The following is a 22,804-nucleotide window of genomic DNA, read 5'->3' on the forward strand; positions in this document are numbered from 1 at the left end:
TTTGAAATTATATTTAATGTAGCCTATATGTTGCCTATCTTTGCTCATTCTTTAAACATAAATTGAATTTATTTCATGCAGCCTCTTTAATTTATTGTTATTATTATTAACATGTTGCTTGAACTTCAGACACAGTCTGTGTCCCCAGAAAGTCTGGCTCCGGTCCTGAGAGATGGCACCATAAACTGCGAATTCATTCACCGGCTTCTGTTCATTCAGCAGCTCGCGCACTGCAGCTAATTGGTTCGATCAAAGAGGGGAGGGGGAGGGAGGAGGAGGGGGGCAGAGAAATCTTATGAATGAAACCCAGTCTGGTGACGTCAATGGGGACCGCTTGACGCATGAATCACGTGGGCCGGGGAGGACCGAGGTATAAGACAGCAGCAGCCGCTGTCCGTGGTTCTTAAATCAGACCGAGCCGAGGAGCGGAATCCCGGGAGAGGAGCACAGGAGGTGACCGCAACTCAGTGACAAACAACAACGGTGACGACACTTATCATTAGACAACAACTTACACACAATAACAATAACAACAACAACAACACGGTTCAGGCAGTGGGCTCCGTGCGTGACAGCGGGACTTCTAGCGGCTCCGAGTGTGACGTGACTGGGAGGGGAAGCTGGAATCCCCCCGCTGCTCTCACTGAACTGCAAGTAAGAGGCAACTTATTTTACTTTACTTTTTCCTCTGGAAAAAAAAAGAAATTAATTGGGTTGACTGGTTTATTACTGATACTGAGAAATCTGATGAAAAATTAAAATCCCTCCGAAGCTCCGCAATTTTTCACTGTGCAGTTCACATCTGCAAAGAATGTAGGCTACAAAAGAGAGAGTTTGTTTGTTGGGTTGGAGAAGGTTTAATAGTCATCTGAATACATTTAAATTCCCTTTAGACACATGATATTTTTATTGATTAGATAAATCCAATAACATATTTCACAGTCTGTAGTTAACAGATAAATTTGCGGGTTTTTTTCATGGGACATTTGCATTATTTTGCGGTGAATTACTGTGCGGCCCCTGTGGGAGCTGAATGGATTGTTACTTGTATCCCTTTGTTTATGGTCAACAGAGGTGGCTGTTGCCCTCCTCCCCGTCATCATCATCATCATCATCATCGTCATCATCATCATCATCATCACAGTTATCTTCATCTCTAGCCATCTCCACCATGACTCGCTTTGCCAAAAATAACCAGATGAAAAAAAAAGCAAAAAAAAAAAAAGCAGAGTAGATTGGAGCTGCTTCAGACGCTTCCCTTGATGTGCATTAAGGTGCGGTGGCGCTAAACAGGTTATGATGCCACAGAGACAATGGCAGTCCTTTGTCGTGTCTAAAATGTCTGCATAACACTGACGTCCATGATTGTTGGGGGGGTTGGAGGTTTACAGTCAGTGTGTAGGCTGTGGGGAGGTTACTCATGTTGACAGTCTGGAGGTGGCTTTATGCTGACAGATTTTTGTCTTGATTTCTTGCCTCTCAGATTGTTAATCCGTTCTGCTGCCATAAACTGTGGTGTTGACCCGCTCAGGCCAGAGGGCTCCTGCAGGACAGAATAGGAGAGATGCAACCAAGCTGATGTGTTTGGTTTATGATGAGATATTCGATCAGCAATTATTTGCTGCGTGTTTGCACATCACGCATCCCTCTGCAATCCAGCCACCTCCACTGCCTCTACTGCAGAATGTGCCCGTGTTGGTCTGTTATTGGCTCTTGGATTTTATTTTTTTATTTAAACTGAAAATAAGAATAAATTCCATCACAAATAAACTTCTTTTTTAGATTGTCTTGAGGATGTCTTGAAATATCTGATGGCTATAAAAATCATTTCTAAAACTCAATAAACGTAGATTTTTATTACTATTTTTTTTATTTTATTTATGTAGCCTATTTATTTATTTATTTTTTTTAGATAATCTCGCGTTATATGGCCGATTTTTTTTAACTTGAAATCTATATATATATAGACAAAATGACTGCAGATATTTTCGCAGTGTCCTAAAAATTAACTGCAGCAAACAGTGCAATTCGGCGGTGGTCCATTAAAAAGAGGATCGGCTATTATGGGGATCTTTTGCGCACTTTAAACAAATATACTGGAGCGCAGACTAATGTGTAGGCGTGTTGAAGAAATGGCAATACACGTCAACGTCAGTGCACTTGTTGCACTCCAGAATGGTGGACCAAACATTTCAACCGATGGAAGCAATCCCCCCACCCCACCACCACTCACCCACCACCACTCTCTCCTCCTCCCCGCACCAGAAACTGTACTTACTGGAATCACTAATAATAACTCTATCAGCAAAACAACATTCCTATGTTGCAGTGGTGCAGTGATCCTGCTCCTAAAGAGCCACATCTCCCTACTCTGCCCACACCTAATAAGATAAAGAGTTGGTGCCTCCCAATTCTTCATTGGCTGAACGCACCTGATCCAGCTGATTGCACCTGAGGATCACTTAGGAAAAGAACAGCAGAAGTTTATGTTTTCACATGTGAAATACAAGAGGCCAACTTGCCCCCTCCCCACTTCTTGACCCTTTACTCTACAAGCTACACAGCAACAGTCAATATGTTTACATGCACAGTCGGCTAGGCCATTTAATTGGACTACTGTCCTTGTCGCAGTATATAAGCACGGGAGGGGAATCGATTTATTGACCGAAGTATATTTGACTCCGCTACGATAGGTGGTGATATGCCCCCTTTCAGCCTGTCAGTGTCTGACCTTTTTCCAGTTGACCTATTACATCACAGACCAAATAATCGACAAATAACCTAGCTACTGTAGCTAGCAGCAAACTGGGACCATGGTGGACAACTTAACAGCTCTATACGTTTTGTCCGTAATGTACATTTCGTAACGTTGTTACAGGCTTCTTCTTCTGCATTTAATGCTGTTTGACTTCTGGGTCAAAGTCCGGGGTGGAAACTGTGGAGCATGTGGGTCTGATTAACTGTATACATGCAGGAGTAATTCAACTCCCAATTACATTACATGACATTAGAGAAAATGGATTTATTTTTGATAATCCAGCTTACACCAGACTTTTAAAATCAGCTTAATATGTTAGTTCTACTGAAATTGCACTAAATTGAATTTCTCAACACACCCAGATAAATGTACTGACTGTGCCCAGCTACGTTTTCACTGAGTCGCCGTTAGAGTGTTGTACTACTGCTACAAAGCACCTCCACTGAATGTCATCTCAAGTTTGTGTTTGGACATAAAATATCTGCTTATGATCAGTGTCTGAGCCACATTTCGCTACTCCACTGCATCCCTGTATGCACCGCAATACACAGAAAGCTAGCAAAGTGTCAGCTAACTAAGCTAAATAACACATCACCACAGCTAGAAACAAACCATATGATTGGTTGACACCTCACTGCATCATTGGAGTGCTGGCAAAAGTTGAGGCCAGCTCAGCTTTTGTTTGTAGCATGTCACAGCCATCAACAGCGACAGGTGTTGAGTGTCATGTCACTAATTTCCATTGAAAATTACTTGTAGTCTGTTGCCGTGTTGCTTGTTGTGTGAAAACAGCATAACTTCCAGTCCCCTTGCTCAGACCACACCCATCTTTGAACCAAACTTTGATCTCAATGCACACCTTTAAAGTTTTGTGGCTACATCCCAGCTGGCACCAGACATCAAAAAATTAAGTTAGAATGATGTTGGACTCTTACGTTGGACAGACGTTGAATTTTAGATGAAATGAAAATCACGTTGACCGTATTTTAAATGCCAAACAATGTTAGAATTTCAAGTTATGTGGACCTTTAACATTACGACGTTTTGGAAACGTTAGGTTTTGCTCTCCATACCTTACGACTAAGTGTTATTCTGCATCAAGATGACATTGGCATGAGACGTTTGGAAGATGTTGGATTTTGGTTCCTTAAAGCAGCTGTGCGGAACTTTACGTTTTCGTTGTTTATAGTGCCCCCTTTAGTCGAAGCGGTATGACACCCACAGCCTGGTGTCGTAAAATCTCGAAATGTGGCAAAATGTTGATGTTATTTTCAGCATGAGCCACTTTACAAACGGCACCCCATAGACTGCAACCGGCAATTACCGCATGCATTTGTTTTGGAGAGCGAGAGGAAAATCATAAATGTTCTGGTGTAGCTCTGAATTTCTTATAAACTGAGGACAACTGCCTGCTGTATATTTGTGTTCATGGTCACAGTCACAGATAATTTTGTGGCGTTTGTTGTAACGTTACTAGACAAAAGCGGTTCACATCAGCTAACGTTACATTTAGCTTGCTTATTACTTCCATGTCATCATACATTGAAGTGAAACAACGTCTAACAAACTGCGGTATATTCTCTAAATAAAAACAAAAATTACATACCTGTCGATTAGGAAAAGGGCCAACTCAGGATCAGTTTTAAAACCTTTCAAATCTCTCAACTCTCTCCACTTGGTGAATGTCCGACCGAGGTTTACACGCATTTGGGCTCGAGCCCTATCACTGTCCCGTTTAGCCTTCTTCTGTTCTTTTTCTTTTAGATGGTGCTCCTTGTTTATCCGCCATGACATCGAAAGTACAACCAAGTCCTTATAGACAAATCTGGTAAAACTGTTATGTGTTCAGCAATGCCCGTTGTGTACCGCATACTCGAAGAACACTCTCTGTAAACACGGCTCTTCTTCTTCTCTCAATTTATTGGCAGATCGCAAACAACTTCCAGGTGTATACCACCACCTACTGTACAAGAGTGTACAATGTGTCCAAAATCATTCATTACTCCCTACTACATGTCATTTAGCCTGTTTCTTAAATCCTACTCGTAAACACGGCTCCTTTTTCTTCTGTGGTTTAATGGCTGCGGGCCGCTGCGGGCGTGCAGACTTACTTCCACCTCTGGTTGCCGTATTCTGGTTTGCTGACTTCCACTGTGTCCGACCCAACCAAGGCTACGCTAAATAGCCATATAGAGAAAGGCTTTTTTGTTGTTGTTGGGTTCAAATAAATATGCGGATCTTCAAGTGGGGGTGATACGAACTAGGGACAGTTTTATAAATGGTAAAAAGTTCCGCACAGCTGCTTTAACAACACAACTTAAAAACAACAAAATATCGACATCATCTGTCGTCAGTATTCTTCATCAATTGACGTTGGCATTAAATGTCCTGACATTGAATTTTGGTTACCCGCCATCATAACCTAAATTCAACCAAATATTAACATCAAAAGATCTTGCAACATTATTGTGTTGACAAAATCAGTCTACACAGACATATAAACATCTGAAAAAATACTCAAAATAACTTCTGTGGTAGTTAGATTTGGTGTCACCAGTACCACGTTTTCCCACGATGAATTCTGCTGACAGTGATATCTTTAGCAGTACATACACTACCACAAACATGACTACAGAGCATGTTAGCAAGCAGCTAGCGAGAGTGTGGACATAATAACCTTTGACCTTCTAGCATTAGTGACATAGGCAGTAACAGGTAGGTATGAGCAGTGTTGTGTCTCGAGTGTCCACTTGTGTTGGGATCACTGAAACGCATGTTAATACCAGGTGTAAACATGACTGTACTGTGGTTATGTGCTACAAGGCAACAAGTTGGAGACTTATTGTTACTGAAGATGTGTTTTTCTCTCTCCTCCAGGCATTTCTGATCCCCCTCGCTGATCACAGCAAGCCTTGTTCTGAGTGACCATGATTGGGTACCACAACGCCTCAAGTGCCCTTACCCTCCTAGTCCTCCTTACAGGGGCTTCCTTCCTCCATCTGTCCACCCCCAACCCGATCATCACCCCTGGAGATGTCGATAGCCCACACAGAGATACTCCTCCTGTGAAGGAAGAGGAGACACGATCAATACAGAAAGAAGAGGCAGAAGAAGAAGAGGAGCTCTTTAAAGATGTGGATCCCAAAACACTAGCAGCAGTTTTACTGGAGGCACTGAATCGCTCACAAGTAGAGAAAAGGAGGGAGGGAGCGGAGCACGCTGGGGTGGAAGAAGAAATGAAGGCTGAGATGGGAGAGGTTAAAAAAGGAGAAGCTTACAGAGAAGTGAGGACAATGAAGGGAGCAGACAGAGACAGAGATGGACGGCAGGAGTTGGAGCTGCTGATGGCTGCACAGGGGAAGGAGCAGGAAAGAGAGGAGGAAGAGGAGAGGAAGAAAGCTCAGGAGGAAGAGGAGAAGATGACAGAAAAGGTGACCAGTCGTACCACAAGTCAGACAGTCCAGGTCCAAACAGAGCAGCAGTCCTCTCGTTTAGATGTGAGAGGGGAGAAAGGGCAAGGTGCCACCTCTCAGCAGGGGCCCAACAGCCCTGAGCAAGGAAGCAATGAGGAGGAGGAGCAGCTCAGCCCAGAGGAGCTGAAGAACCTGGAGACTATGATGAAGGAGTTTCCACGTTTGAACACAGCCACAAAGAGGGAGGGAGATTCAGAGCAAAACCAGAGAGAAAGCAGAGGTTACAGCAGCTACAACGACATCATACCACTCAACAAAGGCAACGACCTCGCCATGTCTAAGAAGAAACTGAAATGGCAGGAGGAGACACAGAAAGGCCTGAACTTCCCAACATTCAGGGGAGGAAACTTTATGGATGACTTTGAGGACAATAATTACGCTGGCAGCAATGCTGAACAGTCCAAACCTCCGGCAGAGCAGGAAGTGATGGAGGATGATGAACCAGAGGAGGAGGAGGAGGAGGAGGAAGACGAAGAGGTGTTGAGTCCTGAGGAGGAGGAAGCTCGGGCTAAAGCAGAGCAGGAGGAGATGAGGAGGCAGGCGGCCGAGGCTCAGAGAGCCAAGATGGAGGAGGAGAAGTTGGCCGACATTGCCTCAGACATGCTGCTGCGCTACATGGTCAAACAGAACAACGGGAACAAGAAGTATGGCTCATCTTTATCCAACGCCGCTGAGGACAAAAGGTCCGACGAGGAAGAGGAAGTGACGGAAGAGGATGATATCGACCCCCAGACCATCGACAAGCTGATTGAGATCTCCAACAAGCTCCATCTCCCTGCTGACGACGTGGTGGATATCATCAGCGATGTGGAGAAGAAGAAGAAGAAAGACGTGCCGCCTGACATGACGTCTCGTTGGCAGCGACCTCCACCTCCGCTGTCTTCTTCATTCTCATCAACCAATGGGTTCTTAGCATCGCAGATTCCAACCAATCAAAATAGCTTCCCTGTCTCTAAGCAACCCTCACCAGCTGTCAATCTCCTCAAAACATGGTTACAGGAGAAATCGCAAACCAAATCACAGGATCTCTGGAGCAAACCTGCCAAGCCTCTGTTAGCCAATCAGAATCGCTGGCCCAAACCTCAGAAGCCTCTGTCAATTAAACAGGACTACTGGCTCAAATCACCCAAGTCTGTTTGGACTGGCTACCCTTTGTACCCCTACACATACCCGTCCTACTACCAGAGGAAACTGTACCCAGACTACTACCCCATCTATTTTCCTCCTCCCCCGAGACCCAAACCCCGTTACTTCGTCCCCAAACCAGCTCTTACCCCCAACAACTTCCTGGGAAATTCCGTGGATGACTCCTACTCTTTCCCTCCCAAACGTCGTTACCACAGCTGGGTCCAACCTCGGCTGAGAAACCCACCTTCAGGCCTCCAGCTGAGGCCTTACTACACCAGCTACAGGTTTCAGCCAGTACCCATCCCCAAACCCCGTTCCCCCCCCCGAATTTCTGCAATCCCTCCTCAACAGAAGTTTTATTACTCAGCCCCTGCAGCACCCGCAGTGACGAGAAACAAAGATTATGGGGCTGGAAAGCAACCAGAAAGCAACAACAATGACGATCTGGAGAAATACATACAGCAGATTCTTATGAAGAGACCGATGTTGGACTGAAAGGCGATTAGAAGAGAGTGAGAACAAGAGGAAAAGATGAGACATGAGCAGAAAAGAGCGTATTTATGATTTCGTATTGCTGGTGTTTGGTTTTGTTAAATATGTAACAAGTTCCTTTCTCCTATTTTGATTGGTTGTGATTTGGACAAGGACATAAAGGAGGACTTTTTTCCAGATTTAGTCTGGATGAAATGGAACTTTGGTGGGAAAATGAACAGAAGATATAAATCTACACTCCTCCTCTGTGAAGGAAGGGGAAACAGGATGAATGTGGGCTGGTGGAAAGCATGACACGGCAAAGATTTGTATCATGCTAGAACTTTTCATCCAAACTCCGCATGACAACATTCTCCATTTGGACATTTTACAATGCCAACAAAGGAGGACGCTTAAATATGTTGTTACCTGTACCTTTAAAAAAAAAAATCTGTTTCAGAGTCAGAGGTGGTGATGGATGCTGGAAAATGTTCGATGGCTGATGGAATTTTACAGTTGGTACACAAAGGGAATATTTGTGTAATTATCTCAGGCAGGAAATCTGAAAAATATTTCATCATCTTTCTAAAATGACCTACATTACATGGCCAAAATTATGTGAATGACAAACATTTCAGCCATATGTGATGAAAAAAGGGAACACTGATGTTGGGTGATAAGGTCTGGCGCACAGTCGATGTTTAAATTCATTCAAAAGGTGTTGGCAGGAAACAGCCAAACACAAACCAAGGGGCCATGAAAAACATCTCCAAACCACAAGGTGTCTACATACCTCTGGCCATATTGTGTATCAGCTGACATAACTTTAATCTCTTACAGATGGAATCAAAATCAGACATCCTGTTGGAATGGCCATATGCTGAAAAACATTCACAATCTCATTTTTTTTTTTTTAATGAATACATTTTTATGCAAATGTATCATTTTTGTATAGAAATGCAGCAGAAACATTTCAGCAGAGCAGCACCTTCTCATCATGTATACTCACACATAGCCACTGAAGCTCTTTATCATGAAATATAACGCACCAAAAAAAGCATATTTCATACAAAGGGCTGTGGAAGCCACACTAACACCACTATAATGGCTTGGATGACTCATCCTTTTGCATAACTTCAATTACCTTGTTGCTATGGTGCCAAACCCTGGCCAAACTCTATATGGCATTCTTTGACGCCTTCAGAGGAGGATGCAGTGGTGGAGGCATACTGCTCTTTTACTTAACACATGTTTTCTAAAGAATAAGGCTGGTGTTATTCTATATTTAATTTTAGAACACCAAATGTGTGTGTTACTTTTGGACCCCTCCTCTGGCTTTCATTTCCAAGCCTTTTTCTTGCTACTGAGGACATATCTCATGGTGTTACACTCACTTTTGTGACAAATGAAAAAGAGAGGTTAATGGAGAAGTTCAAACCCCGGATACTTTCACATCTCTACATGCACAATGTACAATGGTGCCTTTGTTGGGGACTATTTTCAGTGGAGGATTAGTCAAGCGATCATAGTTTCTGGACAATAGCGCAGCTCTATGGAACAGAGGAATAAGATATATTGGGCTTTGATACACACAATACTTGTTAGTGGATACATTCATGGTTGGTTGGGGTCCACATCAAGTGGCAACCTAAAAGGCTGAAAAATGAAGCCAAGGCCAAAGTGCCAAACCTACAGTCCCTTCAATGGCCACTTGAGGCTGGCTCTGAAAAGCAAATCAATCCCCATAGACTCCCATTTTAAAATGCCCAACTTTACAGCTACTTTCCCGTTCATGACAACTGCAAGGGAGTTGAATTTTATTTTAACTTGCCTCTTCGCATTTTAATAAGGCTTAAAGTTATGCATCATGAGTGACAGGCTGTCTGCTGATAGTGTCCTCGGTTTCACAGTCAGATCCACCCCTCACTCCTCCACGGCTAAGGGGTTAGAATTATCAGAGGATCCACAATACGATATTATCACAATACTTATGCTTAAGATGGCCAAAATGCCGATATCAAGACTTCAGAATGAGAGTCCACAAACCAATGGATGATGTTGTGGCGGCTATGTCCATTATTTTACAATAACAACAACAGGGGGTCCTTCATTCATTCATTCTTTTCTGTACCCGTTTATCCTGATGGAGTTTGGGGCCTATCCCAGGTAACACTGGGCAAGAGGCGGGGTACACCCTGGACAGGTCACCAGACTATTGTCTGTCACAACAGAGACAGACAACCATTCATGCTCACATTCACACGTACCTGTCTTTGGACTGTGGGGGAAGCTGGGGTACTGGAGAGGGCCCATGCTGACGCAGGTGGAGCATGCGGGCTCTGCGCCCTGGGTTTGAACCAGGAACCCTCTTGCTGAGAGGCACCAATGCTAGCCACTGCACCACCGTGCTGCCCCATACAGAGGGCTCTATTAAAATGAAAATATATCTAAAAAATATACAACAACATGAATCCAAGATATTATTAGCAAAGATAATTAGCCTATTCATGGAAAAGAAATTAAATTTATATTACACAACAATAATGATAAGCTAACTGTTACCCATCCTTGTGTAATCATGCTAGCTAGCTAACACTGAATTGCTGTGCAGCACTTATCCACAACAGCAAGGTGAACTAGTAGCTAAATGTAACTTCATTATTATTCCAAATGTACAAACATTCTTGTGCACCACAATTGATAATTTTTTAAAGTTTCAAGCAAGAGACTCTGACATACGTCCACCTCAGAAACCTCCAGCAAAAGTGTAGAGGGGGACGCTAATGCACCTAGCCATGCTACAACTGCTACTAACTTGGCAGCTACAAGCAGGTGCGAACAAAAGAAGACCGGAAAATATTAAGAGATTTATCTCAAGTGCAACTCAGCTTTATACAATATATGTAGCAGGGGGTCCCTGCTCCGTCTCTCTTTGAGCTAAGGGGTCCTTGGCCTGAAGAACATTGTAGACCCCTGGTCTATGCTCTGCACACGAGATTTGTGTATTTGTGATGTAGTTAATCACCAGCCTTATTCTTTAAAGATACTCTCCATGGTTTGTTACAGCACCCCAAAGTGCCCCCAAAGTTACCTTTAGCTCAATAAAGACCATTTAGTGTGATTTTAGCATTCAAAATTTATTTTTCATTGATCATTTTCAACTGAGAATCCATTCTGATTTTTTTTTTTATCTAAATGTTGCACAACATTCAGTCATACATTTTATACATTTGTAGGTGGGAAGTGGTTTCCAAACTCTGAGCTGAAATCGGTTGCCTTACATGTCACTGTGACATCCCTGACATTACTTTGTTTTTTTCTTTTGTACCATTTGATGTTTACCATGAGATCAAGGCTGACATCACTTTTGTAATGGTAGCAGATGGGATAATAGAAATGATTCTCTGAAACTGATTCCAGTGGAGATGGGATCAGTTGGTTCATATTCAGGTAAAACTAAGTTCACAATTTAAAAAAAAAAAAAAAAACATGATGAGGGGATTTTCATTGCTTGGATTGGTAGATGGCAGTGTTATAAAAATGATTGTAAAAAAAAAAAAAGAAAAAAAAAGTTTTTTTATCGTGCAAAAAAGAAAAGGATTGTACTGCTGAGATTTCCTTTCTTTACTTAAATGGTTACTGATAATTGGTTGTCAATAAACATAGGCTTTTTTCCACGTTAACCTCTTTCTCAAATAACATCACTGGGAACAAGAGCAGATGCTGCTCTTTGGTTTGTCTGTATTGTTGACCTCTGCGGTTATCTGTTGCTAAGGGATGAGCAAATCTCAACATCTTTGTTGCCAAGCCAAAACAGAATCATGGCATTGACAATCTCATACTGAAAAAAAAGTCAACAAGAGGCCATTTGTTTTGAAAAAGAGAGTGAATCAAACAGAGGGGTTAAAACAAATCTTTTTGTAAATTCTAATAATTTGTTGTCTTTTACAAGATTAAGACGGAGGTTATAGATTAAGATGTGGGGAAAAAAGGGGCTGAGATCTGAAGCTACAGACCAGAGGTGAGGGTACAGTGTCTGCACGTTTATGTATACTTGCATCTAAACCTTGCTTCTTTGAAGATGTACAAGCATCAATTAAAAAAGTATAAAAAAAAAATTAAAGATGACAGAAACAATGACGTCAGTGTACCTTAAAATCACTGTTTGAGTCATGTATGCGGCGAGTGTTGTCCATGGTCTTTCTAGATGTACCTTGTTGTAACCATCGTAATAAACATGCGTTTGCTGGATGTACATATGCGCATGTCAATGACTACTTTTGCTACACATAAAGAAACAATAAAGTCAACTATTTTTATTACAAAAATGTTTCATTGTGGACAGAGAGAATTTTTATGTGAGTGTGAGAGGAGAAAGGAAAGAGCCTGGATAGCCATGTCACTGGACCTGGATATTACAGTCGCAAAGGCGTTCATATTTTCCACAGTCTTCCTGTTTTCAGATGTCATTAACACCTGAGTGACTGAAATGTCCAGGTACTGTGAGATAGTTACAGGCTTATGTCATGTACTCTGACAGTCCTGGACATTGCATTTGGCATAGATTGATACATTTGATGGACAGATGGACGGATTGGTGGATGGCCTTTGAAGTGAGAATGAGACAGAGAGAGAAAAAGATTACGAATCATTTTGAGGAACGTGAGTATCAACAGCAAATCTCATTAATTGAAGTTTGTCATGGAACAAAATAAAGAGAAACTTTAACTACGTAAGTCTTTGGTTTAACAAGTCTATGAATACACATTTTCTCTCTTAGTTCTAGTCACATCTATCCATAGCTTTGGTTTTATTTGACTAGGTTTCTCTGAAATTCTTGCCTCCTCCTTAACACAGTGGAGGTGAACAGAATTTAGTTTGTGCTGTTTTTATGCTGTTGAAGTATATAGGCTAGTTGAAAACTATGTCAATGTAGAGTTAAGGAATCACATACTGATAAACCTTGGTTTCTTATTTTGCAGTTAATAGTACTAATTGTCTGATGTGCATAGACTAATACAAGTAACATTTTAAGGTCCACAACAATCCTGTTTTAATCTGTTGTGTATCCATACATGTTGGTTGATTCATTGTTCTTCAATAGGCTGGTTAGGCTTTTCCTTAAAAAGACAAATACACAGCTTTAATTTAAAGGGCAATTACTATGAACAAGCCTTCTCAAGTTTAGAGTAGACTTGTGGGTACCGATAGAACCCGTTTTCATTCAGATATCTTAAGGTGAGAGTTCAAGGGGCCCCTTTGAAAATGGCCATGCCAGTTGTTCCCTCACCAAAATTTAGCTTAAATTTGGAACATTACTTGACCGATTTCCCAACAAGCTATGCCAACATGGTTGGCATACCTAGTGGATGCCCTAGCTTGGACCTCCCGGACCAAAACATCAGTTTCCTCCTGAGAGAAGTTTGGCCGTCTGATGCTGCTGCTCTCTTCTGCCATGGTGAATTGAGTAAACTCTCATCACGCCTTTCCACGGCGCATTTAAGGGCGAGGAGAGGGGCTCATTTGATTGGTGTGATGTGAATCGGCTGTGTAAAACCCACTCCACGCCTTCTCTCCTTCCTCTTTCCGACTTGTGCAGGCAGGAGGGACGGAGGTGGGAAAGAGGAGTAGCTGCGCCAGCGCGCACGGTGTGCCAAAGTTGCAAAATCCGCCTGGCTAGCTGCGCCAGCGCGCACGGTGTGCCAAAGTTGCAAAATCCGCCTGGCCACACCCAGTTGGCGAAGCGCAGGTACGCTGTGCCTCCGCCTCACCCGGTCTGCAAAACTAGAGGCCTTGGTTTCACACAGGAGACAAATAGCAGTCTCCTTGTTAAAGGTCCATGTTTGTTTGACCTATCTATCATCCCTCGCTTCTATCCTATGCTGACTTTCTTGATCTTTATACTTAATTCATGTGTCCACCATGACAAAACAAAAATCCTAATTGACTGCATTGGCAGTGTTTCACGTTGCCAACACATAATTGTAACAAAGAACCCTGGCGCTGGGTCTTGTGCTGGCTGAATTCAAGTTGCTACTGGGTTGTAACTGAAGGTCCATGCTGGGAGTTAGTGGTTAGGATGGTGATAAAGGTTGCTTGCCAAGAGCTTCAGCCATCTTTGGGTTTACTGTACTTTCATCTCTGTCAGAGAAAACTGATTACTTACAGCACAGCTACACTCACAGATAACTGAGCCTCCAACCTGCCTGTCAAACTGTATCAACCCATAAACCTTTTCCAGTCCGGACTGAGTAGAGTCCTGAGAAGATCAGATGTTAAGTCTGGTGGCCGGTGGCTGCTTGCTCTGCTGTTCAGACGCTAACAAGTGGAACTAACTGCTAACAGCCACTGCTGCAACTAACAAATTCCACAAATCCACTCAGGAGCTCTGCCATTCACAGTCAGACACACATGGCTGATTATTTACTGCTGAATTACAGCTCACAACTCACGCCAACAGCTGACTGCTCCAGTGTGAGTGTTTTCGCTGGCTAGCAAAACATCCTGGTGCAGACTATTTACTGGAGTTCGCCAGCCTGTCGCTCATGCAGCATTTGAAGATAATTACAAACACAGCCCTTCTTGGCTGTAAACTAACATTTTCGTCAAATCACGTCAATGAAAATGAAATATAGATTTCATCTTTTTTTATTATCAAGATCCATTTTTAGCTCGTCATTGTTTCATTTATGTCATGGAGAAAAGGTCACTGACAAACATTTTCGGCATAGTTTTCATCAGATTAACACTGATCGCCTCTTGAGGTAGCTACAAGTGGTATTACAAGACAAGAGGAGCCAGGGCTAGCTGGTTAACATTCTAACAAGAAGAAAAATAAAAATAAAAATAAAATAAAGTAAAATAAAATAAAATAGTACTCATCTCTGCAACACAATACATAGACAATACATGAACTTCTTCACATGCTGTCGATAATGTTAGTTCATTTTTAAATGTTTTAAACTAAGATTCTGGCCATATCTTAGACATTGCACATTTGAATAAACAAACATGCTGGAACTGTCAATTTCATTGAAGCCAATGACTGTCTCAATCATGGTCTGGTGCATTGTGAAAACTACACTCTTCTTGTTATAAATAAATCCACATAAATAAATCACATCCAGGGTTAAGAATGATAATCCCCTGTGATCCTTGTGAAGTCCTTTGGGCTGATTACAGCACAGACAGTAATTAAAGGTGGGAGGGAACAGGAGGCAGGATTTGGCTTGCTTTGATACGTCGTGCTGCTCAGGGGTGGGGGTGTTTGGCAGGATGATTAGAGGTTAGAGCAGTCATCAGAGGAGATGCTGATTGTGGGCTGCAGGGGTGTGCTAACTCCCACGCAGAGCGGTAACCACAAATGCATGTCCGTGTGAAGGTTGGAGAAACACCAAAACTATGAAACTACTGACGAGGACTTCCACAGGGCGTCAAATGAGGTTCAGTAATTCATCCTCAGGACAGGATGACATGAATGGAGGTGTAAATTGACTAGGTGGAGAGTGTGTGACAGAAATAAAAGACAGCCAGTAAGAGATGGGATGTGCATTAGTAAAGAAGGACTCAGACTGAGACATTATGTTAAAATTAGTTCTAAGGCTACAGTAAAAATAAAATAAAAAGAAGGACTGCTGGTCAGAATAAAGAGAAGACAAAGAGAAAGTGGAGAAGACAGAGAAGATAGAAAGCATGCCAGATGACAGCGTGAGGAAAAAGTAACACAGGGCTGGGCAGAGGCAGGGAGGAGGGAGTGAGGGATGAGAGAAGGGAGGAGTGGAGTGGTTGATGGTTGCAGCTCTGCCCATGGAGAGGTGCAGTGATTCATGATGTCACGTGGTGAAGACTGGGTGACTCATCCACCAACATCATCATGCAGCCACTGCAGAGCACCCAAACACACACACACACACACACACGCACACACACACACACACAAAAGTGCACACATTAGACATATGTACGTATGCATGCATGCTCATGCACACAAAACCACAAGCTGATCAAACATATTCATGAGCATACAAATTCTCAGTAGTAAACATGAAGCAGCATGCTCATTAAAACCCATATATTTATATCAGAAACATGCAGAGGTTACTGGCAGCAATTAACAGTAATACTAACATATAGCCTATAAAACCCATCATTCTCTCTCTCTCTCTTTCTCTCTCTCTCTCTCTCTCTCTCTCTCTCACACACACACACACACACACACACACACACATATTATACCCCATCTTTACCCGGTGTTGACATTTGATCACTATCTGCTTATGTTTTGACATCTGATCATGTCAGTTAGCCCTTACGCCTGCTGTGATTAAGCCTGGTTAATTATTCTCATTTAGCCCACATTGTGATCAGATCTCAATATGTAAATTTAGCAGGCGGAGCTCTAATTTGGCCATATGTGCTCTATTTATTCAACGTATCCTCATACAACGGTTAATATGATATCTAACAAATTAGTGCCCCACAAATGGTGTTGTCACGTTACATACTGAACGTTATGTAATTTACTTAATGTACAGTTAGGTAGGCTAGATTTAGGCAAGTACAGTAGGTTAGATTTAGGCAAGTGCTGTTAGATTTAGGGGGAGACACTAATGGTCGGTGATAAGTAGTGTTTAACTTTTGATTGAACACTAAATCAAAACCCTCGGCGCACACTGCAGCACAATCAAACAGATGCGCAACTCAGAGCATCAGAAGTGTCTCTGACACCAGACTCAGAGCGGACCGGTGGAACTGATGACCTCTTGGACATGTCTGCCAGCTCTGAGTGCGCTCGTTGTCAGTATCGGACTGGTGGGGGTTAGTGTTGCGTTTAAGGCCTCCCCCAAAAAAGACGGAAAAAAAAGCGCAGAAGCTTCAAATTTTTTTTTTCACAATCGAATCCCGTGCCATCGAACAAAGCTTCGAAGCTTCGAATTTTTTGGGTCAGCCCTAGTTGGCTGTTGTCAAGTTACATACTTAACGTTAAGTTATAGGTCTGGTTTACTTAACGTAAAGTTACCTATTTAATGTTAAGTGACATGGGTTAGGTTTAGGCAAGTAAAGTTGCATAGGTTAGGTCTGGGAAAAGAAACACGGCTGGGCATCTTCAGGTTACATACTTAACGTAAAGTTACATAATGGTAGGTTTATGCATGTAAAGGTTAGATTTAGAAAAACAATGGTTGGCCATTGTCAAGTTACGTACTTAATGTAAAGTTACGTAGGTTTGGTTAAGGCAAGTTAAATTATGTAGATTAGGACAGGGAAAAGAATCATGGTTGGGCAACTTCACATTACGTACATAACGTAAAGCTACGTAGGTTTGGTTTATGCAGGTAAAGTTATGTAGGTTGGGACAGGGAAAAGAAACATGGTAGGGCATCATCGCATTAGGTATTCAACATAAACTTAGGTTAGGGCTTAGGCAATTAAAGTTGGGTAGATTAGGTTTAGGAAAAGAAAGATGGTTAGCTCTTGTCAAGTTACATACTTAATGTAAAGTTGTGTACTTAACATACGTTTTGGTTTATGCAAGTAAAGTTAAGTAGGTTAGATTTAGGAAAAGAAAAATGGTTGGCCTTTGTCAAGTTACGTAGTTAATGTAAAGTTATGTTGGTTTGGTTTGGGAAAAGAAACTTGGTTGGGATCTTTACGTTACATAGTTAATGTAAAGTTACGTAGGTTAGGTTTAGGAAAAGAAAAATGGTTGGCCTTTGTCGAGTTACGTAGTTAATGTAAAGTTATGTTGGTTTGGTTTGGGAAAAGAAACTTGGTTGGGATCTTTACGTTACGTAGTTAATGTAAAGTTACGTAGGTTAGGTTTAGGAAAAAAAACACGGCTAGGCATCTTTAGGTTACATACTTAACGTAAAGTTACATATGGTAGGTTTATGCATGTAAAGGTTAGATTTAGAAAAACAATGGTTGGCCATTGTCAAGTCACGTACTTAACGTTTGGTTTAGGCAAGTTAAATTATGTAGATTAGGACAGGGAAAAGAATTATGGTTGGGCAACTTCACATTCCGTACATAACGTAAAGTTACGTAGGTTTGGTTTATGCAAGTAAAGTTATGTAGGTTAGGACAAGGAAAAGAAACATGGTAGGGCATCATTGCATTCGGTATTCAACATAAACTTACTTACGTTAGGGCTTTGGCAAGTAAAGTTAAGTAGAGTAGGTTTAAGAAAAGAAAGATGGTTAGCTCTTGTCAAGTTATATACTTAATGTAAAGTTGTTTACTTAACATAAGTTTTGGTTTATGCAAGTAAAGTTAAGTAGGTTAGGTTTAGGAAAAGAAAAATGGTTGGCCTTTGTCAAGTCATGTAGTTAACGTAGTTATGTTGGTTTGGTTTGGGAAAAGAAACTTGGTTGGGATCTTTACGTTAAGTAGTTAATGTAAAGTTACATAGGTTAGGTTTTCAGTAGGGGTGTAACGGTACACAAAAATCTCAGTTCGGTACGTACCTCGGTACACAAGTCACGGTACGTTTTTTTTCGGTACAATAATGAAAAAAATAGACAACTATTAAATATCTTTTACTTATTGGTGACCTTATTAAAACATACCACCACAGCAGTTAACTCTTTTTACACAATTTTTGAATGAAACAAATATATATAAAATCCTGCTTTTTCACATTGTTTGAATGAAAATAGAAATATAAAAGTGAAAAATAAAATCCTGCTGTTTTTTTAACACATTTTTTGAATGAAAAATATAAATATACATTTCTGCTTTAACAGTTTTACTCAATTAAAATAAAAAGTATAGTGCAGCTGGTCAGCTTTAAAGCCTGCTCAGATTCAGTTTTACTAGGAACTTACTTAGCTTTCCCACTTTGTTAAAGTGCAGTAAACAAAACATGCTTATATCTAAAGTGCAGCTTAAACAATTTTACTCAACTCCAATGGCGTTGGTTATTTCTTTAGCGCGATGGTCAGGGAAACGCTCTTTCTTTTTAAACGACGACGATATCGTAGTTTGCACCAGATTGCTTTTTCTAGTCGTGCCGGTTAACGTTCAAACTCGGGTGGTGTCGCTTTAGATGCGTTAGCATGTTAGACGTGTTTCCAAGTACATACCCGACCGCTGTTCTGCAGTGTCGGCACACTGCTTTTGTCTTGTCCACTTGTTTATTTCCATCTTCGTATTTTACCCTGAAACCAAAGTGTTCCCAAACGGAGGACTTAAGGTTTGCGGGTGGGTCTTCAGGTTCGTCAGGCTCACTTGCCATGTTGTCAAAATGCGAGAATGCGCTGCACAAAGTGAAAGCGGAGATTTACGGTCGGACTCGGTCCGTCACTCAATTATGTCCGTCGGGGAACTAGATATTTTAAATGGTTTGGCTCGCAAAAACGGAATTAAAATAAAACAAAATAAAATAAAATAATATCCTGCGCCCAATAATTCGGTACAGGGTCGTGCCGAACCGAAAGTCGCGTACCAAACGGTTCGACACAAATACATGTACTGTTACGGCCCTAGTTTTCGGAAAAGAAACATGGTTGGGCGTCATCACGGCATGTACTAAGGCTAAAGTTCCATACTAAATGTAAAGTTATGTAGATTAGGTTACTGCAAGTGAAGTTGTGTAGGTCAGGTTTAGGAAAACAAACATGGTCACGACATACTTTAAAACAACTTAAGGTTTACTTAGTTTCATAGGCACAAACACCAGTCTTGAGGGGAAAAGTCCTGTTTTTGTTTGATCCACCCTGAACTTCAACCTATTGCCTGCAGACTTGCGCTCTTTATACTACTTCTTTCTTTACTCCAGTCAGCACATGGTCATGTGATTGCAGAATTCCTAATTACGTGGATTCTACTGCATTACTTTTTAAAGTTATAGGTACAAATAGTTCGTGACAACAGCCTGACTTATTTTGCAACAATGTGAACGTCTTCAGCAACTGACTGTGGGATAAATCCCTCCCTTAAGTGGCCATCATCCAATCATACCTGACATAACTAGGCACAGCAGGTACATTTCTCCATATGCTGAAGTGGTCTCTGTGGGCCTCCAGGAAAAGGGATAAATAGCCATACAAACAGTTTGGAGAGCAGTGTATTTTTGTAAAACAAATTTCTAAAAGCAAAAACGTAAGAGCAAAAGTGTAAGGAAAGGATTAAATGGTGTGTTTGCTCTGTCCTGCTTATTGTAGGATTTGGGGAAGTTTACACTCCAGAAACCCAAGCGCAAACTCATCTTACTGTCCTTATCCTCAGTCTTAAAGCATTTTACTTAGGTAGCCACCAAGTGTTTATTTCAAATCATATTGCAAGTTTTTTGTTTTGAAATGAGCCAGCCAGAGTTTCAAGCCACTAGGAGCACATAGATCAGTGTTTGTCTATATGTTTCTTAAGTCATTTTTGTGCACCTTTGCCAAAATAATCCATCCACCTGACAGGTGTGACATATTAAGATGCTGATTAAATAGCATCATTACTACACAGGTGTGCCTTGGGATGGTCACAATAAAAGGTAGCTCTACAATGTGTAGTAACAGTAACTTTTATTTCCTAAACCTAGCCTTTGTAAATTTATGTTAATTACGTAACTGTACGTTAAGGACCTATTGTCACTAGCGGGGTGCAAAGTTGTCGGATATCACACAAACTGTTGTGCATGCATTTTTCATAGGATATTACACAAACCGTTCTGAGAATATGTTGGTCATTGTTATGCTGACCGCAGGAATGTTCACCAGAGCTATTACCCATGAACTGAATCATTTCACTACTATAAGCTGTCTCCAATGTCGTTTCCATTAATTTGGCAGTACCTCCAACTGGCCTAACAACTGCGGACCACATGTAACGTCCAACGTCCTCACCTGCAAGATTGTCTGAGACCAGCCACCTGGACATCTGATGCAATTGTTGGTTTGAACACAGCAGTTCGTCGTCGTAACCAACTTGAGTGGGTAACTGCTCACCTTCCACGGCGTCTGGCACTTAGGAGAAGTGTTCTCTTGTGGATAAATCTTGGTTTACACTGCACTGGGCAGATGGTGTGTATGGTGTTTGTAGGCGAGAGGTTTGCTAACGCCAACATTGTAAACAGAGATTCCCATGGTAGTGGAGGGGTTATGGTATGCACTTGAATAAGCTATGGACAACCAACGTAGGTGCATTTATTTTTACGGCATGTTGAATGTACAGCAATACTTTGATGAAATCCTGAGACAGATTGCGATGCTATTCATCCGCTGCCTTGTTGCAACATGTTAATTCACTGCTCCATGTGCAAGGATATGTACACACTTCCTGTAAGCTCTATGCGAAGGAGATGTGTTGCACTGCATGAAGCAAATGATGGTCACACTAGGTACTGACTGATTCTTTGGGGTGTCTGTGACAAAATGCTTTTCTGTCACCCTAGTCATGTAAAATCCTAATAAATGTCTTTTTTTTGTTCAAGATAAAACTGCAAATATAAAGCTGACCTTTTACTGTATTATTTTTATTGTATCTGTGTAATAATGATGCAGTTTAATCAGCATCATGTCAGGTGGATGGATTGTCATGGCCATGGGTGTAAGTGCTCACTAACAGATTTTAACATATCTGTAAACAAAATTAGACAGAAACAAGCTTTTTGTGTATATTATATTTTTGTTCAGTCTAGGCTGCATTCAATTGCCATCTTGGAAGGAAAGCACTTTTGCATAGATGTGGTCGATTGGCACATACATAAAAAAAAAAACACTAGGTCGACACTTAACATATGTTTTTTTATATTTTATAAAGTTAAGTCTCTACCGTTGATGTTCACTGGTAGCGTGGCCGAGCGGTCTAAGGCGCTGGATTAAGGCTCCAGTCTCTTCGGGGGCGTGGGTTCGAATCCCACCGCTGCCACACATTTCTTTTCTTGTCAAAGAAGGTAGCTTTCTTGTGCATATCGCCTTCGGGTTTATGCTTGTGTTGCCAAATGTACAAAAATGTCAAGTCGCTTTTGGTAGTCCTCCAGATTGGTTACAGGTGTTCTCCTTTCGTCTGGCAGACAGTGCTCACCTCAGGTTGCACATCCAGCTGACCTCTTGGCTTCAGCTTGTTTACCCTAACATTAACAATCCATAATAGAAAGTGTTACGGTTGTTAGGAAACGAGCACGGAAAACAATACCTGTGAGTAAAAGCTCAGGGCGAAAAGTTTCCCCAATCCAAGATGCAACCCGGAAGCAGTTAGACCGCTAGCCTTCAAATTAAATTAAAAGGGATCGCGTGATGGAGGGCTTCGGGGGGGGGGGGGGGGGGTTGGGGGGGGGATAAGAGGGGGGATAAGATGCTCTGCACTGCCCTCACAACCCAGTAATTAGAATTCACAATACGACTGTATTCTTGTAAGCCTTGTAAAGCTTGTAAAGCCTACACAGCGTTTTACAATGTTTAATCCAAGGCAGTAGTAATACTTTATACTGGAGGGGGGTTAGGGGCATGTTCAAAAATGTTAAGAATGCTCCCCAAGTAGGTTATATATATGTACATATATATATATATATATATATATATATATATATATATATATATATATATATATATATATATATGTATGTACACACACACACACACACACACACACACACACACACACACACACACACATATATGTATGGGGGGTGTTGACTCCATAGCTACGGCCCTTGTTTAATTCAAATATATAAGATTATGAATTTAAAAGTCGATTCATTATATATACATCTAAGTGAGGTATTTATAGATTTAAAGTTAAAAAGGGACACCAAATATGCCATTTACTTGTTAATGCATTTACATCGAAAAAGTTCACAAGGCAGACAAAAACGAAACCGTTGAAGAGGTATTTAAATGAAGGGGAAGAGGCTTTCAAAAAAACATTTATTTATTGAATTGGTTTGGTTGTTAGTTGTTTTCTGAAGAAATGAATTAAATCTGTATTGGGTTTCAGCCTTGTAAAAATGTAAATTTATTCGGTCCGTATTTGTCAGATGACG

The 22,804-nt window shown here is 41.4% G+C and overlaps 1 protein-coding gene, 1 long non-coding RNA gene and 1 other non-coding gene across 3 annotated transcripts; 2 read left to right on the forward strand and 1 right to left on the reverse strand.

Annotated features, from left to right (window-relative positions):
* The first annotated feature begins 517 nt into the window (after window positions 1-517).
* vgf (VGF nerve growth factor inducible) lies at window positions 518-12,160 on the forward strand. Its single transcript, XM_050066941.1, has 2 exons — window positions 518-654; window positions 5,636-12,160. Exon 2 carries the CDS (start codon window positions 5,686-5,688, stop codon window positions 7,852-7,854), a length of 2,169 nt encoding a protein of 722 aa, XP_049922898.1. The 5' UTR covers window positions 518-654; window positions 5,636-5,685; the 3' UTR covers window positions 7,855-12,160.
* On the reverse strand, window positions 654-21,993 carry LOC126404045 (uncharacterized). The gene is made up of 3 exons (XR_007571392.1): window positions 21,595-21,993; window positions 5,721-5,821; window positions 654-1,543 (listed from the first exon to the last, which is right to left on the reverse strand). It is a non-coding gene; the product is annotated as an uncharacterized LOC126404045 (long non-coding RNA).
* Window positions 21,609-21,690, forward strand: trnal-aag (transfer RNA leucine (anticodon AAG)). Its single transcript has one exon. It is a non-coding gene; the product is annotated as a tRNA-Leu (tRNA).
* Window positions 21,994-22,804: the final 811 nt, after the last annotated feature.

This window comes from Epinephelus moara, chromosome 17 (genome assembly GCF_006386435.1).
Source record: "Epinephelus moara isolate mb chromosome 17, YSFRI_EMoa_1.0, whole genome shotgun sequence".
Classification (NCBI taxonomy): domain Eukaryota; kingdom Metazoa; phylum Chordata; class Actinopteri; order Perciformes; family Serranidae; genus Epinephelus; species Epinephelus moara.